The sequence below is a fragment of the Trichechus manatus genome, unplaced genomic scaffold, assembly GCF_000243295.1.
Source record: "Trichechus manatus latirostris isolate Lorelei unplaced genomic scaffold, TriManLat1.0 scaffold00059, whole genome shotgun sequence".
Classification (NCBI taxonomy): Eukaryota; Metazoa; Chordata; class Mammalia; order Sirenia; family Trichechidae; genus Trichechus; species Trichechus manatus.
In genome coordinates this window covers 1,184,195-1,207,047 of record NW_004443995.1, presented here as the reverse complement: position 1 = coordinate 1,207,047, position 22,853 = coordinate 1,184,195, and the positions used below count along the sequence as shown (strand labels likewise).

The 22,853-nt window shown below is 38.2% G+C and overlaps 1 protein-coding gene across 1 annotated transcript; it reads right to left on the bottom strand.

The window, feature by feature from the left end:
* Positions 1-13,501: 13,501 nt before the first annotated feature.
* On the bottom strand, positions 13,502-21,773 carry FGA (fibrinogen alpha chain). Its single transcript, XM_004378860.3, has 6 exons — positions 21,667-21,773; positions 19,506-19,631; positions 18,620-18,803; positions 16,952-17,097; positions 14,927-16,112; positions 13,502-14,265 (listed from the first exon to the last, which is right to left on the bottom strand). Exons 1-6 carry the CDS (start codon positions 21,718-21,720, stop codon positions 13,556-13,558), a joined length of 2,406 nt encoding a protein of 801 aa, XP_004378917.1. The 5' UTR covers positions 21,721-21,773; the 3' UTR covers positions 13,502-13,555.
* Between the last annotated feature and the right edge of the window lie 1,080 nt (positions 21,774-22,853).

Below are 22,853 nucleotides of genomic sequence, written 5' to 3'. Positions count from 1 at the left end.
TCTTCATTTTTATTGCTCACCAAGAAGAAACTAAAACTAAAAGGAAAACTGTGGACAGGGTCAGTATTCAGAATTTCAATTCCAATTGGTCATGAAAAGTTTCAAATTAGGAACAGCAATCTTCTATCTTTATAGAAAAACTGCAAAGCCAACAAAAACCTTAATTTTAAAAAGCCCACTTTAAAAAGTCTATTATTTATATAAGATCTGTCACAGAAAACTTTCAAAAAGACGTGTTAATTAAACCAATCTCTGTTGCAATAAATAAATGTTTTCTTATTTTGTAATGTACTCAGCCAATGAGTTAGGCTTTGAACTTGTAAGGAAAGGGGCCCATTCCCAATCTCAAGTATCTGCTAAACTGGCATTAAACATTTGAAGGTTCAAAATCTTACTCTGGGAGAAGCCACTATTCTGCCACTTAACCACCCATCAGGGTCAGAAATTCCAAAAAGACAATCCAGATCAGCTCTGCACCATTTTTTTGTTTGTTTGTTTGTTTTTTAGTGAAATAGGCAAACAGAAATCAGCAGGTACCTATTGCCCTATTAAGGCCTATTAAGCCTAATGGACTCAACTGGATTTTTATTTTTGCTTTTTGCATAGTTACATCACAACTAAAGTGGAAGTGGGTTTTCTGTTCTTCCTTCTTCTCCCTATAAAATGGGTATGCCATCTCTCAGCATTTCTTTTACTTTGCATTCTCCCACCACTTCTCTTCAAGTGCCCTAAGCAACCCTGTGGCCCTAGGTCTTCCTTCCCTAATGTAGCATACACAGTTCATCATTGTTGTTGTTTTTTTTCCCCCAAGTAGGATGGCATTTAATACAGAGAATTAAATGCTTTCAAACATTGTGAAATTCTGGGAAAGTGAAGGTCAGGGAAGGTCATTGACACTGTCAGGTGCATTGCAAGCTTCCAGAGAATCAAAGGGTCATAGATCCAGGAAACAGATGCCAATAATCACATTTTTCTTCAAAACTTAAGAAGCTGATTTTTGAGAGAATGCTTGGAGGCCGCCACAAAACCTAACGTTTGCCGTCTGCCCACATGTTTGCTTGCCATGACTGAAAAACTTTCATGTGCCTCTTCCTCTCTTCTCCATTCCAAATCCTTCACAAGTGCCTATCTTTGCTGATTTTTATGGAGACTTATTGTTCTGAACTTAATTTCTCTAAACTTCTCTTATCTTTTGTGTTTAAGCAGGCCCTAATTCTTTTCATTTCTATCTTGGAAATGCTGCTGCTCTCTTAATAGCTCCTCAAATCCAACTTCAACTTTTACCTGGTTCCACTGTCCCACTCCTGGGTAATATGTAACATGTAAGTCTATCTCCTCCCCACCCAACTCCTACTCCATATATCATTCTGTCATCACATTTATTGTCTTAAAAATAGAAAACTCTGACCAAGTCACTTTCCTGCTTAATGTTAACTTCTCGTTATCTATATGTTAAGAATCCAGAATTCTCAGTTGGGCCTCAGAATGGTTTACTACTGGGTCCCAGTGCTGTCTCCTGCTCCCGTCACTACACACCTACCTTCTTGTCACGGTGAATGCTCTACCATTCCAGGACAGATCAGGCCCTCCGGGGACTCTGCCTTGGCATATGGTGCTCCTATTGCCAACTACACCTTCCCCCAATACCATCTGACCAATTGTTACTCATTTTCAAGCCTCCTCTTAACTGCCAACACCCAGTGAGCCTTTCTGAGCCCTTTGGACAATGTTAGTCCCCTTTCAAAAATTAACGTTTATAACCTAACTGTTTACACACCCTTCTCCCTCACTAATCTATGAGCTGTAGAGTAAGGCCATTCCTTATTCATCCTTATTCATCACTGATATCAAAATCAGCCTGTTAGAAAGGTGGATTTTCAATAAATAGAAAATGACTAAACCTATTATGAAAATCTTCCCATTGCTGTCTCATAGGGACCCTGTGAGTAGAGCTCTTCCCTGGCTGTAATCATTATGGAAGCAGACTGCCACATCTTTCTCCCACTGAGTGGCTGGTGGTTTCCAATTGCTGACCTTTCGGTTAGCTGCTGAGCACTTAACCACTGTGCCACCAGAACTCCTTATGAAAATCTTGGATATCACTATTTGAAATACATAGAACCCATTTTTCAATAAAGGCACACACAGAAAGTTAATATGCAAAATACATGAAAGTACAGCTTTTGAGGTGAGGCTGAGAGTATCAAAAGCCTATTGAGTCAAGGCTGGGTGGGGGGTGGCAGGAGCCCAGTCCAGAGCTCTATATGTCAGACCTTCCCCAACCCTCTGTGAACACACAGAAGAACTAATGAATTCCTAGAGATGGAAGTAAAACCACAGATTTAGTTTAGATGATATAAACTAGGTAATTGCATCATCAACTCTGAGTTAATATACAAGTAGCAGAAACACTCAGAGCACTCTTGGGTAATATGTAACATGTAAGTCTGTCTAGAAAGAATAAGCCTTCTTAAGATATCATTCAGTAAGGAGTTCTACTTATCTGATTTTGCCCATTTGTGGGGATATATGCCATTTAAACGTGGCTTCACTATTGACAACTGCAGCCCCCACAGGCCTCTATGCTGCACAGCATGTTCAGACTTGTCCCCAACATGTTGAGACTTGTCACGACTTGTTTTCCCAAACCTATTGTCCCTTTACTGATTGGCTTGTTTACCTGAATTCCTTCTCCCTTGCCCGCACCCAAAGCCCATTGTTCTGTTATTTGCTTCACTGTTTGCTGTATTGACTATAAATAAACTCCTGGGACTGAAGCCGGGGTCGACTCCTCAGAGTGACCCTCCTGGCCCCACTTCTCTGTAAGAGTTGTGTTTGGTTACTGTCTCCGCCGTCCCGACATTCGCCGCCACTGCAACAGATGGTGCTCCGTGTGAGGGGCTGTGACACCCATTCAAACACCATAATTCTGAAGATAATAATAAGGTACCTTCTCCCAATATACACAAAAGTATCTAAACATTTTATTTAACTCATGACCTTATGAAGATAATAGATAAGTTGAAAGTTTTTGACCCCAAATATGGAGAGAGAACTATAATATATTTTGTGATACAATTAATTTAAGACTGATTGTACACAGAAAACTATAAAGGGGTTATGCACTTAGGCCATACATTTCCAGTTTCTTTGCATTTAGGAACCAAGGGAATCAACTAACCAACGTTAATTAAGGGATTGTCTTTTAAGCTGAGCAGATTTCCCCAAATGGGGCAAAAATATGGATGATGTGACACAACACCAGCTGCCCTAGCTCAGCAGACAATTCTGTTTAACCATTACACACCTAATACCTTGTCTGCCAATCATCAGAACCACCTATAGAGCTTGTTTAAAATGCAGATTCCCTGGCCCCAACCCAGGTTTATTACATCAGAGTATCTACATGGGTAGAGCCTAAGAATCTCTATTTTAAAATAAATGTCCCCAAGAGATTCTAATCACTGGCTGGATATTGGAACTACTGATATAGGCTACATTTGCATTCATCTGGGATTCCCTTTGTCTTTCTTTCCTAGAACATGTTTTACTGAAATGGTGACCATGAGATAGTATTTTGAGGAAGGGGATACCGTGAAGTTACTGAGACTTCCTAAGTGACCACTGCCTATGTTTAAGACTGGACTTGGGTTTAACGACATGGTCTCCAAATACTAAAACTGCTGAGACTGATTCCTCTTGGTCTCAGGTGATTCTCTAAGCTAACCTGTTAATTCACACCCCTTCCATGCCTGGCCTACCATATGAAGGAAGGTAGGATAGCTAAAAACGCCTGTGCCAGGTGTTTTTTTGTTTTTTCTTACCATGGTAACTATAAGTATTTGTAACAAAACATTTGCTATTTCAACATATTTTACATTTTTTTGATGTCTAGAAAAAAATTTAAGATGCTACCTAGCATTTGTATATAGAGCTGAAAATTTGATTTTTGAATTTCGTCCCTCTCCCTTACTGTTATAGAGTCCCTATAACAGTGGCACAAATGGCTAGCACTCAACTACTAACCGAAAGGTTAGAGGTTCAAACACACCCAGAAGTACCTCAGAAGACAGGCCTGGTGATCTTTTTCTGAAAGATTATGGCCTTGAAAACCCTATGGAGTAGTTTTACTCTGCAAACTTGGGGTCACCATAAGTCAGAATGGACTGAATGGCAACTAACAACAAGCCTCACTGTTGCATGTGATTTGATGCTTCCTGCATGAACTTACACTGTTGCTCAACTCTGCTCCAAGTAGCAAGGTGCTGGCACATAGTTATGAATAAATATGGCAAATGGAATAATTTCTATTTATTTTAACAACATCGATTGTGGTCTTAAGTAATAAAAGTAGTAAGTATTCTTTTTAAACATTTGGGGAAATATAGAAAAAATTAGAGCCACTTATGATTTCAACACTAACAAGGAAAAACAGTTAATATCTTGGTTTATATTCTTTTTGTCATACTATACATAATGTTTTAATATCAGTTTTTTCAAATTGTATCATGTCTTAGTTATCTAGTGCTGCCATAACAGAAATACCACAAGTGGATGGCCTTAAGAAATTTATTCTCTCACAGTTTAGGAGGCTAGAAGTCTGAATTTAGGGCACCAGCTCCAGGGAAAGGCTTTCTCTCTCTGTTGGCTCTGGAGGAAGGTCTTTGTCATCAATTTTTCCCTGGTCTAGGAGCTTCTCAGTGCAGGGATGCTGGGTCCAAAAGACGTGCTCCATTCCTGGCTCTTCTTGCTTGGTGGTAGTGAGGTCCCTCTCCTCTCTGCTCCATTCTCTCTTTTATATCTCAAAAGAGATTGACTCAAAATGCAACCTAATCCTGTAAATTAAGTCCTGCCTCATTAACATAACTGCTTCTAATCCTGCCTCATTAACATCATAGAAGTTAGGATTTACAACACATAGGATAAGCACATCAGATCACAAAATGGCGGACAACCACAAAATACCGGGAATCATGGCCTATCCAAGTTGACACACATTTTGGGGAGACACACAATTCAACTCATAATTTATCATGAAAACATTTCCATGTTATTTAGCATAGTGTTATCTTCTGTAATATGATTCTTAATAGCCATATTATATCATATGAATATACTCTAATTTATCTAAGCAAGTCCCTGTCATTAGACATTTAGATTTTTGCAGTTTGTTTCAATTGAAGATAATACTGAAATTAGCATCCTTCTACATAAACTTTTTTGCATATATCTTTTTATTTCCTTCTAGGACAAATCCCTAGAAGCAGAATTTCTGGAAGAAATAAAGGCTTTTTGGCATTCTAATATACAAATATCCCTCCAAAATGTTGCACTAGTTTACCACTGACACACAGAATTACAAAGAGTTTTTATTTTTCTTTGCCCTCACTAACACTAAGCATTTTAATTAAAATATTAACAATGACTTTAGTTTTCATATCTTTAAATACTAGTACAGTAAAAAAATTTTAAATGTCTAAAGGCCATTTGACTATCTTCTTTTGTGAATTGCCTATTTATGTCATTTCCCCAATTTTCTAATTATCTTTTGTATATATTAGTGGCTATTCTTCATGAATGCAGGATAGCAGTTGGGAACACACTATTACCTTCTATTCATTCAAATCTTCTATTCTCCAGCTGATGAGACTGGGAGAGTCATATACTTAGGCAAATAATCTTAACTGGTACCTGTCGCAGCGGCGATGGTTGTCGGGGTGGCAGAGACAATAACCAATGCCACAACTCTTACAGAGAAGTGGGGCCAGGAGGGTCGCTCTGAGGAGTCGAACCCCAGCTTCAGTCCCAGGAGTTTATTTTATAGTCAATACAGCAAGCAGTGAAGCAAATAACAGAACAATGGGCTTTGGGTGAGTAACAATAAGTTTCGGGCAAGGGAGAAGGAATTCAGGTAAACAAGCCAATCAGTAACAGGACAATAGGTTCAGGAAAACAAGCCGTGCCTAATCTCTTTCTCATCGCTGACAAGTCTCCAGCATGACGTACACAGCATAGAGGCCTGTGGGGGCTGCAGTTGTCAATAGTGTAGACATGTTTAAATGGCATATATCCCCACAGGTACCACTATCAACCACTATACCTTTTTTCTCCTTTTCCCAACTAAAATGAGATCAAAAGGCAGAAGTCTATCATTTGTTTTTTGACTGAATTATATTTATTTCTCCCCCAACTTTTTATTTTCAAAAGTTCCAGACCTACAAAGGAGTTGCAAGGATTGTTCAATAATTACCTCTATGCCCTTTACCTAGATTCATGAATTGTTTGCTACATTTGTTTTATCTCTGAAAAGGAGATATTTGTAATGCCATTTTGCAACAGCTTATATGGGCATGCAAACTTGAGGTCATGGAACCGTGGGGGATGGAGTAACAGCGGATTTAGCAAGTATTTTCCAGAGTGTTCTTTTGCAATCAACATATGCCTGCTTTCAGTAAAGAGCTGATGAAACAGGGAGACAACTGTTCAATAGCTGAGCATTTCTCAGCTCAAACCTGGCAGGTCGTTTTAAGTTGAGGACTACTGAGCAGGGTGACAAATATGTTATCTTTCCTCTGTGGTTTCAAAGTGTTGCTCTTTTACTATGTGGAAATGGAAGAAATGGTGGCCAGCTCTTGTTTAAGAATTAATTTGAATTTCCTCTTCAAGTGCAAATTCCTCATGACATTACTTGCTTCTGTGATGTTTGAGGCCTTTTCCCTTACCAGACTAATTAAGGATTTTTCCCCTTAAATGAGATTTATCAAGTACTTGAAATTCAATTTAAAGGAGAGAATAAATGAGTTAATGAATACACAAATAAATGAATAAAGTGTAGACTCTTTCAAGATATCTCTTAAATGGTTTCTGCTCCAATTGTATTAGCTTCATACAACTTATGTTATTTTTATGGATACCAAAACCTAAATGTGTTGCTACTTCTCAAACTGTTTCAGTGAATAATAGTAACTGTTGTGTTACTTTGTTCAGGTACAAAAAAATATTTAATTTATGATTTTTTTTGCACCCTGCATGGACTGATATTTATATGGTGCTGTTTCCTTCCGACTTTTCTAGACATGATTTGAGATGAGAGAATTCAAAGGAAGAGTCCATCACCAGCTGCGTCAGCATCAGCTAATTAGCTTTCAAATATATTTTGTTGGTCATAAGAAGAACCTGTACAATTAAATCAGCTAAAATCCATCCACACTTGGGAAAATAACTTAAAATAAATGCTATATCCCGTAGTCTCATGCTAATATATGAACTACAGTAGCATTATCCCAGGAGCCATAATAAATGATGTACAGGGTTGCCCTGAGTCCCAATCGACTTAATGGTAACGGTGTTTTTTTTTTTTTTGGCGCGTTAAGTGCTTTAGAGCCTGTAAGAACCAGGTTGTAAGTTTCATCCTGAGGTGTGTTCCTTATCATCAAATCACTTAGCTTCCTTAAGCTTCTATTTTCTTATCTGAAAAAAAATCAATTTATAGTGAAACCTGCGAGAGCCAGAACTCAACGGGACTGCCTTATTTTTCTGGGTCTGGCGAGTTTTCCGCCTTTGACAGGGTGCAGTCTTACCAATTTACTTTCACTCATCTTAGTGGAAAATAGTTGAGTGTTCCTTCTCTGACAGGTTTTCACCTTACACAGGTTCCAGCTTTAGCAGGTTTTACTGTATAAAAATGTCTCACCTATATTAAAATAACTCTGGTAATTATCTATTAAATGAGTCCTTAAAATATTTTTTGGGAAATTGCAATGCTTTATTTCAAAGAGTTTTCAGAAACTTATAGCAGGCATGTTAACAGAATAAATGAATCAAAATGTAAATAATTTATTTCAATAAAAATTGAAAATAACATTTTAACTTAATTAACACCACCAACTGTAGAGGAGATTTATGCATTCAAAAGGAGTTTCAAACAGATGATCTTTAAACTTCCTTTGAACACTTAGATTCCTTAATTCACAAAAATGTATTGGGCCATTACTCTGTCCCAGGTCCTGTACTAAGTACTGGATATAAACTGCAGTTCCTGCACTTAAGACGAGAGGCATTAATTGAAAGGTTTCCCTCCTTCCGGTGGTGTACCAAGGGAAAACATAAAAGCCAGCTCCAGGCTGAGAGACCAAGAGTGCGTTACCTAGACGTAATATTAAAATATAGTTGAATAGTTTTGCTTTCCTGACTCAAGATCAAAACCCTTAATTCAGCATTTTCTTCTCCAGCAGAAATATTTAAATGCCATGAAATTTCCTGGCAATACTCTCACATTTGTATTTATTTTATTCATGTATCCATTCACTTATTCATTCATTCAACTAGGGGTTATTTTGAAATGGAAAACCTAAAAAGAACTTTCAGATCAAGGGGGATACAGGAGGAACATGAGTAAGTGAGCAGTTAAGAAAATGGAAAACAACAACAAAATTTAAAAAGTATAAAATCTAATTGGATTTCTAAAAATTCATCTATTATTTATAACAAAATCTTCTAAATAAAGTGATAAAATTTGAAAATAAAGGGGCATGCAAAGAGTTAAGGAAAGGGAAAAAATGTAAAGGAAAAAAGTAAATGTAAAATAAAATTGACTTAAAAATTATTTCTTATATCTAGAAAAGTCTTCCAAATAAAATGATACACAAATGTTGAAAATCAAGGAACAAGCAAAAATAACTAGGCAAATGCAAAGAAAAAGAAAGTGGATGTGATGACAATATTTAATTAGACAAGGTGGGATTCAACTCCAAAAGTATGAAAAGAAAAAAAAAGACATTATGTTATGATAAAAAATCCCATGGAAAAGACATAATGGTCATAGATTTTCATGCATTAGAAAATACCATAGTCAACTACACAAAGCAAAACTTCTAGACTACAAAGAGACCACACACATATGCAAAACCACAGAGCAAGGCCTAAATATACACATATAGACACACACACAAATATGACTGTGTGTATACATACATATATATATTTTAGAATGATAGGTTAATTATTTAAAATAAGAAAAGATATAGAATATTTAAATAATCCTATATACAATTTCATAGGCGCCTTGGTGGCAAAGTGGTTAAAGTGTTCTGCTGCTACCCAAAGTCAGGCAGTTCTGCTAACCAAGAGGTCGATGGTTCAAACCCACCCGTGGCTTCAAAGGAGAAAAATGTGGCAATCTGCTTCCGTAAAGATTTACAGCCTTGGAAACCCTCTGGGACAGTTTTACTATGTCCTATAGGGTTGTTATGACTTGGAATCAACTCAAAGGCTGTGGGTTTGGTTTGGTTTTAGGTACAATTTCATACCATGAAATTTTTGAGTATAGTTTTGGATGAAGTACTATATTCTCTTCCCCTCGTCAACTTTTTTAGTCTAGAAAAATTGTACTTTAAATTTTCACTTCTTTTTTCTCTAGGGGCTACTTAGAAGAGCCTTTCTTAATTTCTAATTAGTTACATTTTTAGGGGGTAAGAATGAGTCATTTTTCAACTATTAACTTTCTTTTAATTATTAATTTTAAATATGTTTATGTATATTTTAAAGCATGTAATTTATAAATGTGTAATTTTAAAGATGAGTAAGGAAATATAAGCACAGAAGTGAAAGTCTATATATAGATCCAAGAGAATTGTGAGACAACAAAATTGGTATTCAATTCCATGGGCAAAGAATGCTTTCTTTAACAAGTGATTCTGGCTATCCAACTATAAAAAAACAAGATGAGAGCCCTGCTTCATAACATATTAAAGGCCCCTGGGTGGTGCAAAATGTTTGTGCATGACTGCTAACCTAATGATTGATGGTTTGAACCCACCCAATGGAGCTAAATAAGAAAGGCCTTGACTTTAAACATTATAGCCAAAAAAACCCTATGGAGAAGTTTTACTTCATAGCATGTGGGGTTGCAATCAGTTGGAATCAACTTGATGGCAATGAGTTTTCTGTTTGTTGTTGTAGTTGTTGTTCATAACATAGTAAAATAAACTCCAAATAAATTAAATGCGTAATTGTAAAAGAAAAAAAGTTTTTTACTTACCCTTATAATCTTGGAGTGGATGAGACATTCTTAAATAGGACAGGAAACATTACAAAAATGACCTCTTCCCTAAAGGAATTCACAATCTAGTTCCATAATAAACTTCAACAGATATGTTGGAGTTAGGGATAGACTGTTATTTTTGAGGTATGAACAAGGGTTATAAATTCTGCTTGGTTGGGCATTAGGGAAGACGTTGCAGAAGGAGCATTATTTGAGCTGTTTCTTAAGGGATGAAGCGGCATCTTCTAGGCAGAATATGAAAACGCACAGAATCATTAAAAGACCTCGTATTCAGATGCCAGTGAAAATTCAATGTAATTGAAGTATAGAGTGAATGACTGCAGAGGTTGAAAAGGAAACAGTTTGTGAAATGGCTTATATACAAAGTTAAGAAGTTTTAACCTTCCCTTAAAAGAAGACTTTATTCAGGAGAATGCTCATTGCATTTATTTTTTGGAAGATAACCTCGTGGAGCATGAACAAGCAGGAGACTGGCAGCAATGTGACAAGAGTCCCTTAAACAGCCCAAGTGTGAAAAGATAAAAGCTTAACATAAAAGCATGGAAGTGTGGTTAGAGAGGAGAGGCCATCTTTACAGTAGAACATGGTTTGGGAATGGATTGGATATGGGGACTAGGGGTAAAGCAGAAGCTGAAGGGGAGCCTAAGTTTTCTAGTTTAGGAAACTAGAGGGCTAATGATGCCTCTGATTAGGATAAGAAATACAGAAGATGCAATAGGTTCTAATGGGAAGATAGTAAGTTCAGTCTTAGCCAGTTTAATGGGAAATAGCTAACTGAATATGATCAGTATGAGTTAGAAGTATGAATATGAAGGTCAGGGCTAGAGTCTTGGATTTGTCTAGCATCATCCTATTGTTGGTTGTTGAAGTCACGGTGATAGGCAGATCAACCAAGGAGAAAGTGTACTCACCATAGAGTGAGAAAAGATGGTTTGACCAAGACTGCTAATTGCCTACTTCAACATCTATTCTCCCTCTCCTCTTCATTAACAGAATTCTAATTTTAATTAGGATAGTCTTGTACCCAAACTAAAAGTCATTATGTTTCAGCCTCTCTTGCAACTAGGTATGTCTATGTGAATAAGTGGCTAATGGGATACAAGTGGAGGTGTTATATATCCAGGAAAATTCCTTAAAAAAGAGAAGCTACACTTTTTCTCTTCTGCCTTTCCTCCTTCTTCCAGCCTGCCTCAAGGACACCATTCCACCTTGAGGATAAAAGTCATTCACTAGGATGATGGCTTCCTAAAGACTATGCCTTTAGACTATTCTGTGAACAAGAAATAAGTTTCTGCCTTGTGTAAGCCATATGGGCCAAACCTAATCCTAACCGATAAAAATGAGTTGGAATGAGAAACCCCTATACTTAAAGAGTGGTCTGGAAAGAAACTGACGGTTAAAAAAAACAAAAAAACGCCATCTTTATGACACAGGAGGCAGTAGAACTGGAGAAACCAAAAGAAAAAGATTCAACAGGTACAATTAGTGCAATAGTAACAGATATTTAAGAGAGACCAAATAGGAAGAGGCTTGAACGTTAGAGCATTAATTTAGAATTACAAAGTTGCTGTTGACTTTAAAGAGAGCAGTTTCAAGAGAGGAGCCCTAGTGGCGTAATGGTTTCAGGAGAGAGGGAACAGTGACAACCAAGTCGAAATGGGTTTCAGGGTGAATGAGAGTTAATTTCAGTAAGACGGGAAGTAGGTTAAAGGTAAAGTATTACCAACAAAATTTCGACTCATAGCGACCCCATAGGACAGAGCAGAACTGCCCCATAGGGTTTCCAAGGAGCAGCTGATTCGAACTGCCAACCTTTTGGTTACCAGCCAGCACTCTTAACCACTGCACCACCAGGGCTCCAACTACATCTTCTCCTATTATCTTGATTCTGTTAATATTGGCTATTACTTATGAAATTAAAAGAGGTTTACCTAATCATTTGCTAATAAACTCAAAGCCTTTGAAGTACATTAGAAATAAATGACCCCACCCATTCAGAGTCACTTTCGTTCTGAGTCCTGGGTCTGTCCCTAACAGCTCGGTTATCTGGAAAATAAAATATTTCCTATTTACAATTCAAATTCCATGGACACGTATGCGAGAGTAAGTGGGGTATAGATAGAGATAGCATGGAGCTTTGGTGCCTGAAAGAAATGAAGGCTGTTTTAATTCTGAAGAAGTTCTTATTCAATTATGCGAAGACTACTTATTTGTGTCAAGGATTTTCAATCCACAAAAGGAATGCAAGAATACTGGGGCTTTGTGGTATGATTTGTTTACAAGCTCTTATGCTCTCCTCTCCTCTGTTACCCAGGATCTGGGACCCAGCCCTAGCTTGTTTCCTTCCTTCCTTCCTTCTTTCCTTCCTTTCTTCCTTCCTCCTCTTTCCCTCCTCCCTTCCTAATAGAAAGGATACACTTACTTTGGGATAGAAGCTAAGTGAGGGAAATTTAATGGATTGCTCGGGAAATTTTAATACATTTTCAAGTGTAAATGGCAGGTAGTTTTCACTAGGGGATGCACTAGGCAGAAAATAATTGCTGTGGGGGAATAAGAGTTAAAAATCTGGGTCAGGAGCAAAGGTCAAGAAGATTGAAAATGCAACTTGGATCAAATAAATTATCTGACTAATGTAAATATCTTCACTGTATGAATCTGGTATGGATCATATTTAATGAGATGTTTTCAAACAAATGTCTTACTTTTTAAAACAACCAATGTATCATAGAATAATACTCTTTTTTGTTGGTAGAAAAATGTAGTCAAATAAATTCTGGGGGCATTGTTTATCAATGCGTAAATCTAATTAATGTCTTTGGAATGTTTGTAAATATTTCAAATATTGTAAGTGCATTTGTTCATATATTTTTGAAAGAAGTTGGTGAGACCATGGGGGAAAACATAGAAAGTGTGTGTTATGGTCTCCTGTGGAAGACCTGCAGAACAGATTTTCATTTCTATTAGGAAGGAACGCTCTTCCTGCACACCTGGGTTTGCTTGCTAACAGCAGAAGAGTTGAACATACTTGTAAACTGTAAATTCCTCTTCAAAGGCCAGCCGTTATTCAAGTCAGTGAGTTTTGACTTAAAATATTATTTTAAAATCATTCAAAATGAATGGATGAAACAATTTTTTACTTTACAATGACTTTATGACTTTGGGTGGTGAAGGAAGAGGAGGAAGGTTTCAAAACAATGTCCTCAGAGTTGCACAACGGCATATCCATCTGACGCTCTCTTTCAGATGTACTGAATGTCCCTTGACATAACTTTATAATAATTTAAAAACCCACAGAGCTATTTTAAAAACTCACATAACTTTATTTTTTAAAGCACTAATATATCTCAGTTACATTTAGCTACAGTACAAAGAAAAACGGAATAGCACCTGGGAATTTTTTAGTGGATTGTAAAGAATCTTGACTGTTTTATCATTCTTAACTTTTTTTCCTCCTACTTTAATAACAGTGCTCCTTCTCCCACTCTCTTCAATCTACTTGGTCACCAGTGGCCTGATTTTCATGCGGACGGCCCTGAGGGAATAATCTGCTCCTCTGAAGGGGACCCAGACCACTCCATTCTCAATCTCATAAGGACTGTTGTTCCTCGGGTCATAGGAGCCCCCAGAGTAGTAGACGCCATTGAGATTGGCCGCTTGGCAGTTGTTGTACCACCAGCCTCCTCCATAGATTTCCGCACAGTTCTCTTCCCACTGGTCTGCATCCCTGTCAAAGGTGCTGAACTGCATGTCTGCGTGAGAGGTGTACTCTGGCCCTTCCTCTACAGAACCCTCAACCAGAGCATCCCCCGCAGTGCCCTCATAGGAGGAGACATGAAGGGCATAGCCTTCAGCCTCAGGACCTACCCGGAAGTGATATTCTGCATAAGCCCCTTTGCCCGCCCAGTCCTCTAATTCAACCCGAAGGACAGAGTGCCTTAGGGTTAGTATGTGGAGGTATTCATTGCCTAGCCAGAATTCTCCGTCCCCTTTGTCATTCAGGCTGCCGAAACCTCTCTTGTAGTCTTGCCAGGTCCGGTTAAAATTCAGTGATCCATCCATTCTTTGTTGGATCAAAAGCCATCCTCCCAAACCGGTCTCTTGATCGCAATAAACAGAAAAAATCTTACTGGATCCTGGTAGCTTGATATTGAAAATGCCACTTTGGGCACCTGAAGGATGTGTTTGGAGGACATCATCACAGTCTAAAAAAAAAAATTGAGCTGGTTGGAAGAAGTTACTTTCATTTAGCTTTATAAAAATAGGCATGGCCCAGTTTAAATGAAGGTAGATACTGGCTTTCTTTTCTTTCCTTCCCTGAGGAAAGGATGCACTGACTTTGGGATAGAACCTACCCCAATGCAAATGAGGGGATTTTCCTCAGTGGAACTGGAATTTCACTTGCACATAAAGCAAATAACCAGCAAAGATATGTAAGCATCAATTAATAGGAATATAGCTTGTTTTTAACCTGACCTAAATGTCAACTGAGATACACACTAAAAACCTGATTAATAAAATGAGTGACAACAGCAAGAGTTCACATTTTGAATGGTGAAGGAATTTGGTTAAACAAACTCAAAACCAAGTTTCAGAAGGATTCGTTCATTCATTTAACAAGTATTTATTGAGTACTGCTCTCTGCATTGTTAGGCACTCAGGAACACAGAGATGAGTATGATAGACAAAGCCCCTGCCCTCATGGAACTTACAGTCTAGCAACAAAATCAGAGAAATAAAGGTGCAGTTTCAATAGAGTGTGATAGAAGGTTAGGGGAAAAGTACAAGGTGCTATGGCAGCACATTGCAGGAATAGCCTAGTCTAAGGGGTCAGGGAAGGCTTCCTGAAAGGAGAAGTGTGGATACCTCTGGCATGACGAGTTTTAGTATGGCTTCTCATGGTGCTATGCACGCTTCTGTGGTCTTCACTTCCAGTTTCTTCTGCCATTTTATAGGCTTTGGTTTCAAATGTGGAGCCTCCTTTGCTGAAAGTTTCGCTAGTGGTTACTGATTGTTTGCTGTGACTTGAAGTTTTACCACCAGAAGGGAGCTCAGGTACCCCAGAGTCTGTGAAAATCTCAGATTCTGAGCCCCTAGACTGGCTCTTACTTCCAAACTCTTCGAGTGTAGATGAAAATAAATCTGAGAATGTTTTTCCTGTTGAGCTAGTTTTAAAGAAAGTAGCTTCATCGGGGTGCCTAAGACGAAATTCATCCAGGCTACCTCTGCCAGTCAAAGAATGGAACATGTCTAAATCCGTTGCGTCACCACAGTCAGAACCATGTTTGGAGCTCACCACTTCTTCGGTCACTTCTTTGTGACCATCAGCACCTATAAGAGTCCTAGTAATGATTTTAGAGCATGAACGGTGAGTGGTGGTTGTGCTACCAGAGGTGACCTTCTCACCACCAACCAGGAGCTCTTTATCTCCTTTAGAAGTGACTTGTTTACCTGTGTGGAACTCTTTCACTGTCCCTGGACTTACACTTCCTGACACTTCTTCAAATTCACCCCACTGTGGGTTGATAGGCCTAATGTTCCCATGTCCTGTGCTATCTGACCCAAAACCTCCAGATCCAGAGCTCCCAGGCTTCCAAGTGGCAGAACTTCCAGGTTCAGAACTCCCAGGTTTCCAAGTACCAGAGCTACCATGTTCAGAGCTTTCAAGTTTCCAATGTCCAGTGCTACCACGTCCAGGGGTCCTGGAGCTTTCAGGTTCTGATCCTGTTCCATAAGATGCAGAGTCTCCTCTGGCACTCCCATCTCCACCAGGCCTCTCTAACTCCATTCTCATTTGCTTCATTTCCACTAGTGCCCTCCACTCTGGAGGGGCCTTCTGAAGCTGGCTCTTGAAATCTCCAGGAATTAAGTCTGCAACTGGGCTCATTTTTATCGATAGTAAGTATTGCCTGTCTTTAGAGGGCTGTAAGTCTTTGGCAATGACTTGTTCAAGCTGCCTCTGCTGATCCTCATAGTCCTTTAGATTTACCTCATGAGATAAAGACCTACTACATGACCCTTTGCAAGATCGGATCTTAATATCTATGTCCACCTAGAAAAAAGGGGAGAAAGATAAAGAGAAAAAGTAGATATAAACAAATAAACTATATCTGTTGAGTTCCTGGTAGTTAACTTAATTTTTGGAAACGAGCTTCATTTCTTTGATTTGGAGACCTACTAACCAATACTCATTATTTTCCATTTATGTAGCATATCCAGTAGAAGAGATGCTGAGTATTTGTATCCTTTCTCCCTGTAAGGCTAGTCACAACAAGCAATGGGAGTTACTTGGATTTATCTGAAACTTAGAATGGATCAAGAGTAAGGTGCCATTCCCTTTGAAAAGAAACTCCAATTAAGTGATCCTCAGTGAGATTGAGGCTGAAGACTCAGAAGCGTGGTGGTGTCATGCACAGAGCAAGGGCTCTGCAATCAGACAAACAGGAACTCAACATTTTCTTTTGAAATTTACTGTACATGGGCCCTTGGAAAATTTACTTAATATCTCTGAGCTTGCTTGTTCATCTGCAGAGTAGGTAAAATAATAAATACCTACTTTGTAGGTAGATAAAGGAGTCCCTGGGTGGCTCAAATGACTAAGTGCTGGACTACTAACAAAAGGTTTGTGGTTCAAACACATCCAGAGGCACCTTGAAAGTAAGAACTGGCAATCTGCTTCCAAAAGGTCACAGCCTTAAAAACCCCCTGTGCAGTTCCACTCTGCATACATGGGGTCGCCATGAGTCTGAATCTACTTGATGGCAACTAACAACAGCAGCAATGAATATAACACTTAGCTCCACATATAATAGACATCTATAAGTGATTCTTGCCTTCCTTTTTCCTGCTATTCAAAAACAAGGAAATCTGGCCTCAGAGCCGCATGCTTACCTCCAGTCGTTTCATATCTACCAGCTGGGCCCTGACATTTCTCTGCAGAAGCTGGATACGCTGTACTTGTTCTGTGACTTTGCGCTTTAGAACCTCAATTCTGCTTCTTAGATCTTCTGACACTTGGTTATATGTATTATCATCGTCTGAAATAGAAAATGTGGGTAATGAAGTAGCTGCTGAGTGCTTTGCTTGCTTGTAATAGCCAGCAAAAAAAGAAAAGTGCTTATAAATATTCTCCATTTTATTTTGATTAAAGTCTTTATGGACACGTACTCTGTGAAATCCACATCTATTAGACATTTGATTTTTGTTCAGTGTTATGTCCTGCTGTCATCTTTGCATGCCATGTAAGATGCCTAGTTAGCAATTAGCAATCCAAATAAATAAAGAGGAAGGAGTTTCTTTGGAATTTTAAAGGTGTAGTTAGGGGATAAAGCAATCAGTTCCATCACGTTCCAATTATTTTATCATGTCATTAATTAGGGAACTTGAACATATTACTGAATTTTCTTATTGAGACATTTTTGCTCCTATCTGTAGATTTGAAATGATTCCTAGATGTTCGTAGGGTCAACAGCAGGGGATAGTGAGGGTAAGGAGTGCCCAGGGGCAATCTCTAAATTGCACCCCCCCACCAAATTTCAAGATGAATAGGTATTGATAGCAGTGACCTTCAGCAGAAATGCCTTCTCCTGTCTTGTCCACCTACCTCAGTCGGGCGCCTATCATATTTGTGGCGCCTAGGAATGTCATTTCACGCCTCATCTGGTGCCCTCTTGGACTTTTGCCCTGGGGCAAGTGCCCCACCCCCCACACCCCTCCGCTCACGACACCTCTGTCAACAGGATCACTCCCTTGCCAGCTAGTTTTGTACCATTGACTTTAAAGTATTCAAGTATCTCCTAAGGATACAATTTTCATAGCTTTTAGTGAAAAGTCATTGTTGTTTAAAAATCATTTAAGGCCTCATTTTAAAGGCCTTACCCTTGTTTGCCTTTCCTATTGTCCCAGTAGGAGAGAGTCTCATTTTCTCTCTAGAGAGTTAAGGCAGGGTTCAGGAATCGGGGCCACAATCAACATAATGCCCACGCCCAGGGCAAATCTGATGTTTCTTATTCCTAATGTGCATCTTTACGGAAAAAAAAAAAAAAAATCAGCACATTTCTCCAAATGAGTGTCCTATGAGAAAGCTAGAGCGTGGCTCTATATTTTAAATACAAAAATATCTACATAGTCAGCTGGGTGGTATCTGTGGGTTCAGATCCCAGCTCCATCACATGATGGCTTTGTGTCTTTGGGCAATCTTTTGACCTCTCAGTGTCCTCTTCTGCAAGATTGGAAGAAAAATATCTACTCAAAGGGTCTGGTCCATTTCATTGTCAGTATATTCTCTTGAAAAGAACACATGTACATTCTGGTCTTCTATCCAAAATTCTGACTTGCTTTGTGACCTTATACAATTTTAAACTAAGCTTTTTTTATGTGATAAAAATAACAACAAAAAAGGGCCCTCCTTAAAATTCAGGGATATAATAGAGGCAAGTGTTTCTACACTAAGTTCTTTGAAACTAAATCTCAGTAGCTATAAGAAGCCATCATATTTATTTAAGATTTTTGCTGTTTTTTTTTTTAATAAATTCAAAGTAATAAATATGTAATACTTACTATTGGCAGTGGCAAACTCCCCTCTCAGAAGTTCCATTATATTCCTTGTCACGGAACTAGAATCTTTATTGTTCTTCTGATAATCAAATAGTGCATTTTTGAGCTTATTAATTCTGTTTGTAAAATCTTGATTGACTTCATCAATCAACCCTTTCATCCTACAACCAGATGGACATTTGTAGTGCTGAAAGTGAAGGGGAAAATTATATTGGCTCCAGAACATTCGCCGGTTTCCATACTGTCCCAGTTTCTTCCCTCCCCCATCTCTTCAGATCATCTATTGTCTTAAAAGTGGTTAAGACAGTGGGTTAGAGATGATCGAAAAACCATTTAACCATATATTAATCCATTGCCGTGGGGTCGATTCCAACTCATAGCAACGCAGTTAAGGACAGAGTAGAACTGCCCCATAGGGTTTCCAGGGCTGAATCGACTCAACCACAATGGGTTTGGAGTTTGGTTAATCTTGAGGGAAGCAGATTGCCACATCTTTCTTCTGTGGAGTGGACGATGGGTTGGAATCACCGACCTTTCAGTTAGCAGGAGCCAAGCGCTTAACCACTTTGCCATCAGGGCTCTTTGACCATATATTAGGTCCCATGAAATATTGAGGCTACAATACTCAGATTCCTAGTACTTGCCTAAACAAGCAACTTAAATCCAATCCAATAATCCCACTAAGGATCCAATTTGGGAGGTACAAGTCATTTTGGTAATTAAAACAGTGATCTTGAGGCTAGGTTTCTTTTCACCTGTCCTCTTTAGTTTGGCATATAAGGAACCATTAGATGATTTCCTATTGGGAAAGTTTCCTGAACCAGCTGGTCTCTGAGCACTTCTAGCACCACAGGGAAGGACCCTCCCACTCACTATCCCTACTGCTCACCCAGTCCTCATCAGAGCAGAAGGGCCAGTCTGTCTCTTTGCAGGCAGATTGCTGTCTTTCCACAATTCTTGGACCACGTACACCTCCTCCATGAGCTACAAATTCAACTTCACCTGTATCTGCAGTCTTTAAAGATTCACACACACATGAGAGAGAGTGAGAGCAGTTAGCCAGCTAAGGAGGAGACAACACTGGTATGCCTGCAGGTCCCAAGGCAGAGAGGAGACTCTCACAGAGGTTAAAAGCACCCACCACCCACCGGCTTTGGGGCCTCCATAAGCTTTGTATTTCTCATCTTTCCAAAGAAAATCTTAATACCCATTTATGAGAATTAAATGAGATAAGGTGTACAAATTTCTTATCTGTGCTTGACACTAAATAAGCATGTAATAAATGGTAGACATTTTAAAGGATTCATTATATAAGGAAAATTATTTGAATCAACAAAACTAGGTCAGTTTTACCTTTCCATTTTCATTAATGTCTGGTGATAGAAAAATAGTTGGAAAATTCAAAGAGTTCTTTCTCCCGTAAATTCAGCAGGAAAAAACCCACACTACCTAATAATCTCCCGCTCTCCTTCAAATTTCAGCCATAACCTTTAGAGATGGGTCAACAATTTGGGCAAGCATATAACTAAGGATACAAACGCAGCCAATTTAGACTCAGCAATGCTTTTTAGGATACTCACTTATGCAACGATTGCTTTTTGTTTGAAATGCAGAAAGTAGACTGAAAGCAAAATAATAGCCCATGTATCACAACTTTTTAAATACCTTACAATTAGAAATAGAGATTTTAAAAATTTCTATTTTGATCCATAAAGTGAAATAAGATATAATTCTTCCAACTAGGCTTTATATTCTAATGAATGAATGTGGATTTTAGGTGTTAGCTATTTTTATTCCACATCACCAACATAAAAAAAAAAAAATGCGATTGTTATTTTAACCCAGAATAGTTTAATCTTGTAATTGATTAACACTTGCAGTCTTGTTCTCATTTTTTAAAAAATTCAAATGATAATTCAAGGAATCAAGAACAATTTATTTAAAGGAATAAGCACAATCCTTTTATCTAAGAAAGAAAATAAAAACTTTAAGTATATTTCAGAATAAATGGTTCAATAACAATAATAGACAAAATATCCAATATTAATAACTGCTAAGGGATAAAGGTGAAATAATTGAAACCTATGTATAACCTAAAATATCACTTTAGCAAATGAATAGACAAAATATCCAATATTAATAACTGCTAAGGGATAAAGGTGAAATAATTGAAACCTATGTATAACCTAAAATATCACTTTAGCAAATGATTTGTTTTACTGCTACAAAAGTTTTTATTTATTATTTTACTATAAAGAAGAAAATTAAATTAGAAAACCTTTAGCTTTTTCTGTTTACTTTCTGGTATTAGGGTTTATGAGCAGTGAAGGGCAAGAAATAAATTAGAATAATTAACATCCTGGATAACTAACCAGGAGGTAACTAAATTTCTTGAACATATTTGTCATGGTTTAGAAGCCTTGTGAATGAAGCTTCTGTTCTCTGGAGACAAATTTTAGAAATCATTGCAAAATTAGGAGTTTCTTAAAAAGAATATAATTGCTTCCAAAATAGCCACATTGCCTCATCAGTTTACTTCTTGTGGTTTTGCTATGTAATGCTTTTGAGGATAGCTCGTATTTTCTGTCTTCAAAGACACAGAAACAACTTTTCAGAAAAAACTATACTAAAACCAACTGTTCCACTTATTGTGGGTAAATAGCAAGAAATTACAGGGAAAAATTCTTATCATAGGAATGTTTTGTTCTGTTACCTAGCATTATAATGGCATTAAACACCATTTATAATTACAAACCCTGAAGCTTTACGGCATCAAAGATGGCAAAGATTTCTCGTCTTTTTTTTTTTCTTAAAGCAATGTTGTAAGACTGAGTTACAGACGTTAAAGCTTCTCTTGTGAATTTATACACTCTTGGGATTCCATTACCCTGTACTCTTGAAGTATCAAGCCAATCTAGGAACTTGCCTTGATGGCCTAGAGATTATAAGGCTGAGTGTGTTAGGACAGAGGTAGGGTGGACTCAGACCTAAAGTTCTTTGTTGAATAAACGTCAGAGAGATAGAGAGAAAAGAAAATAGAGGGATCATACCCATACTGTGCCCACCACACTCAGGACCAGGCAGAAGAGCCTCACGGAAACCATCTTTTCTAAGGGTGGAACTGGCTCATGAGAAGCACTCCAGCTGAAAGAAAGGAGGTTTGCCTTCACTGCCGGTCCCCATCCCATTTAAATCTGTGGGAGGTTTACTTAATCATAACCTTTGTCCTAAGTAGAAGACCAGTGCACACACCCTACGTGTCTTGCTCCTTCTGTGAGGTTGGAGTCCCAGAAATTCTTGCTCAATCCTCCCTGTGCTTGTTTGCTTCCGATAAGCTGTTGCAAAGGTAACATTTCATTCTCCACCCAGCAGTTAGGGGAAGATCCCATGTTCCAAAAACAGGGTGATTTTGAAATGCAAAGGAGAACACAGGGGGACATACTCCTACTTCAATACTGAAAGGAATATGGAAGGTGTGGCTGAGGCAGGCTAGCTATAGCACACTGTGAAGTAGAGATTTTGCAAATGATATTTCACTTTATGTAGGAATTATGGTTGGGATATCTGACTTTAAAAAACAATGATTATGGTGATAGGCTGACACTGAAGGCCTTCTAGAAGTTTACCTTTAACAGATTAGTTTCTTCTGTCTTCTTAAGACAGCTGCCCCCTGGAGCCAAACAGCCTTGGTTCATTATCCTGGCTAGACCATTTCCCAGTTCTCTGTTCTTGGGCAAGTTACATTACCTCTTTATGCCTCAGTTTCCTCATTTGTAAAATGAGGATAGAGATAACTTACCACACTTGTTTTTGTGAGGAGTTAACTGGCACATAGCAAGCACTCAGTAAGTGTTAACAATTATCATTGGAGAGCATGCATGGCTGTGAAAGGTACTACTTCTTCCTTGTTTCTGTGCCTGTGGACATGCTAATTTACTTTCCCTGGTCTTCATCTCCATAGCAAAATTCTCCTAGTTGTCAGATTTAGCAAATGAAAACAGGATTACCAGAGAAATTTGAATTTCAGTTAAACAACAAACAGTTTTTCAGTATAAGTGTGCCCTTTACAATGTTTGGGACATACTTATACTAAACATTTCATTGTTGCTGTTTATCTGAAATTCAAATTTAACTAGGAGTCCTGTATTTTATCTGGTAACACTACTTTGGCTCAGAATCTTATGTGAAGTCAATCATGGTAATAGTAACAGATGATATTTAGTGAATATTTACTAAG

What these genes read in the sequence shown, in the direction of transcription:
- FGA (XM_004378860.3), bottom strand. Translation starts at nt 21,720, where the DNA reads ATGGTTTCCGTGAGGCTCTTCTGCCTGGTCCTGAGTGTGGTGGGCACA. An exon ending in TCTGCTCTGATGAGGACTGG is followed by an intron (nt 18,804 to 19,505) that starts GTGAGCAGTAGG and finishes CTTCACTTTCAG; the next exon opens with CACTACAAATGTCCATCTGG. An exon ending in TAGATATGAAACGACTGGAG is followed by an intron (nt 16,113 to 16,951) that starts GTAAGCATGCGG and finishes CCTTTTTTCTAG; the next exon opens with GTGGACATAGATATTAAGAT.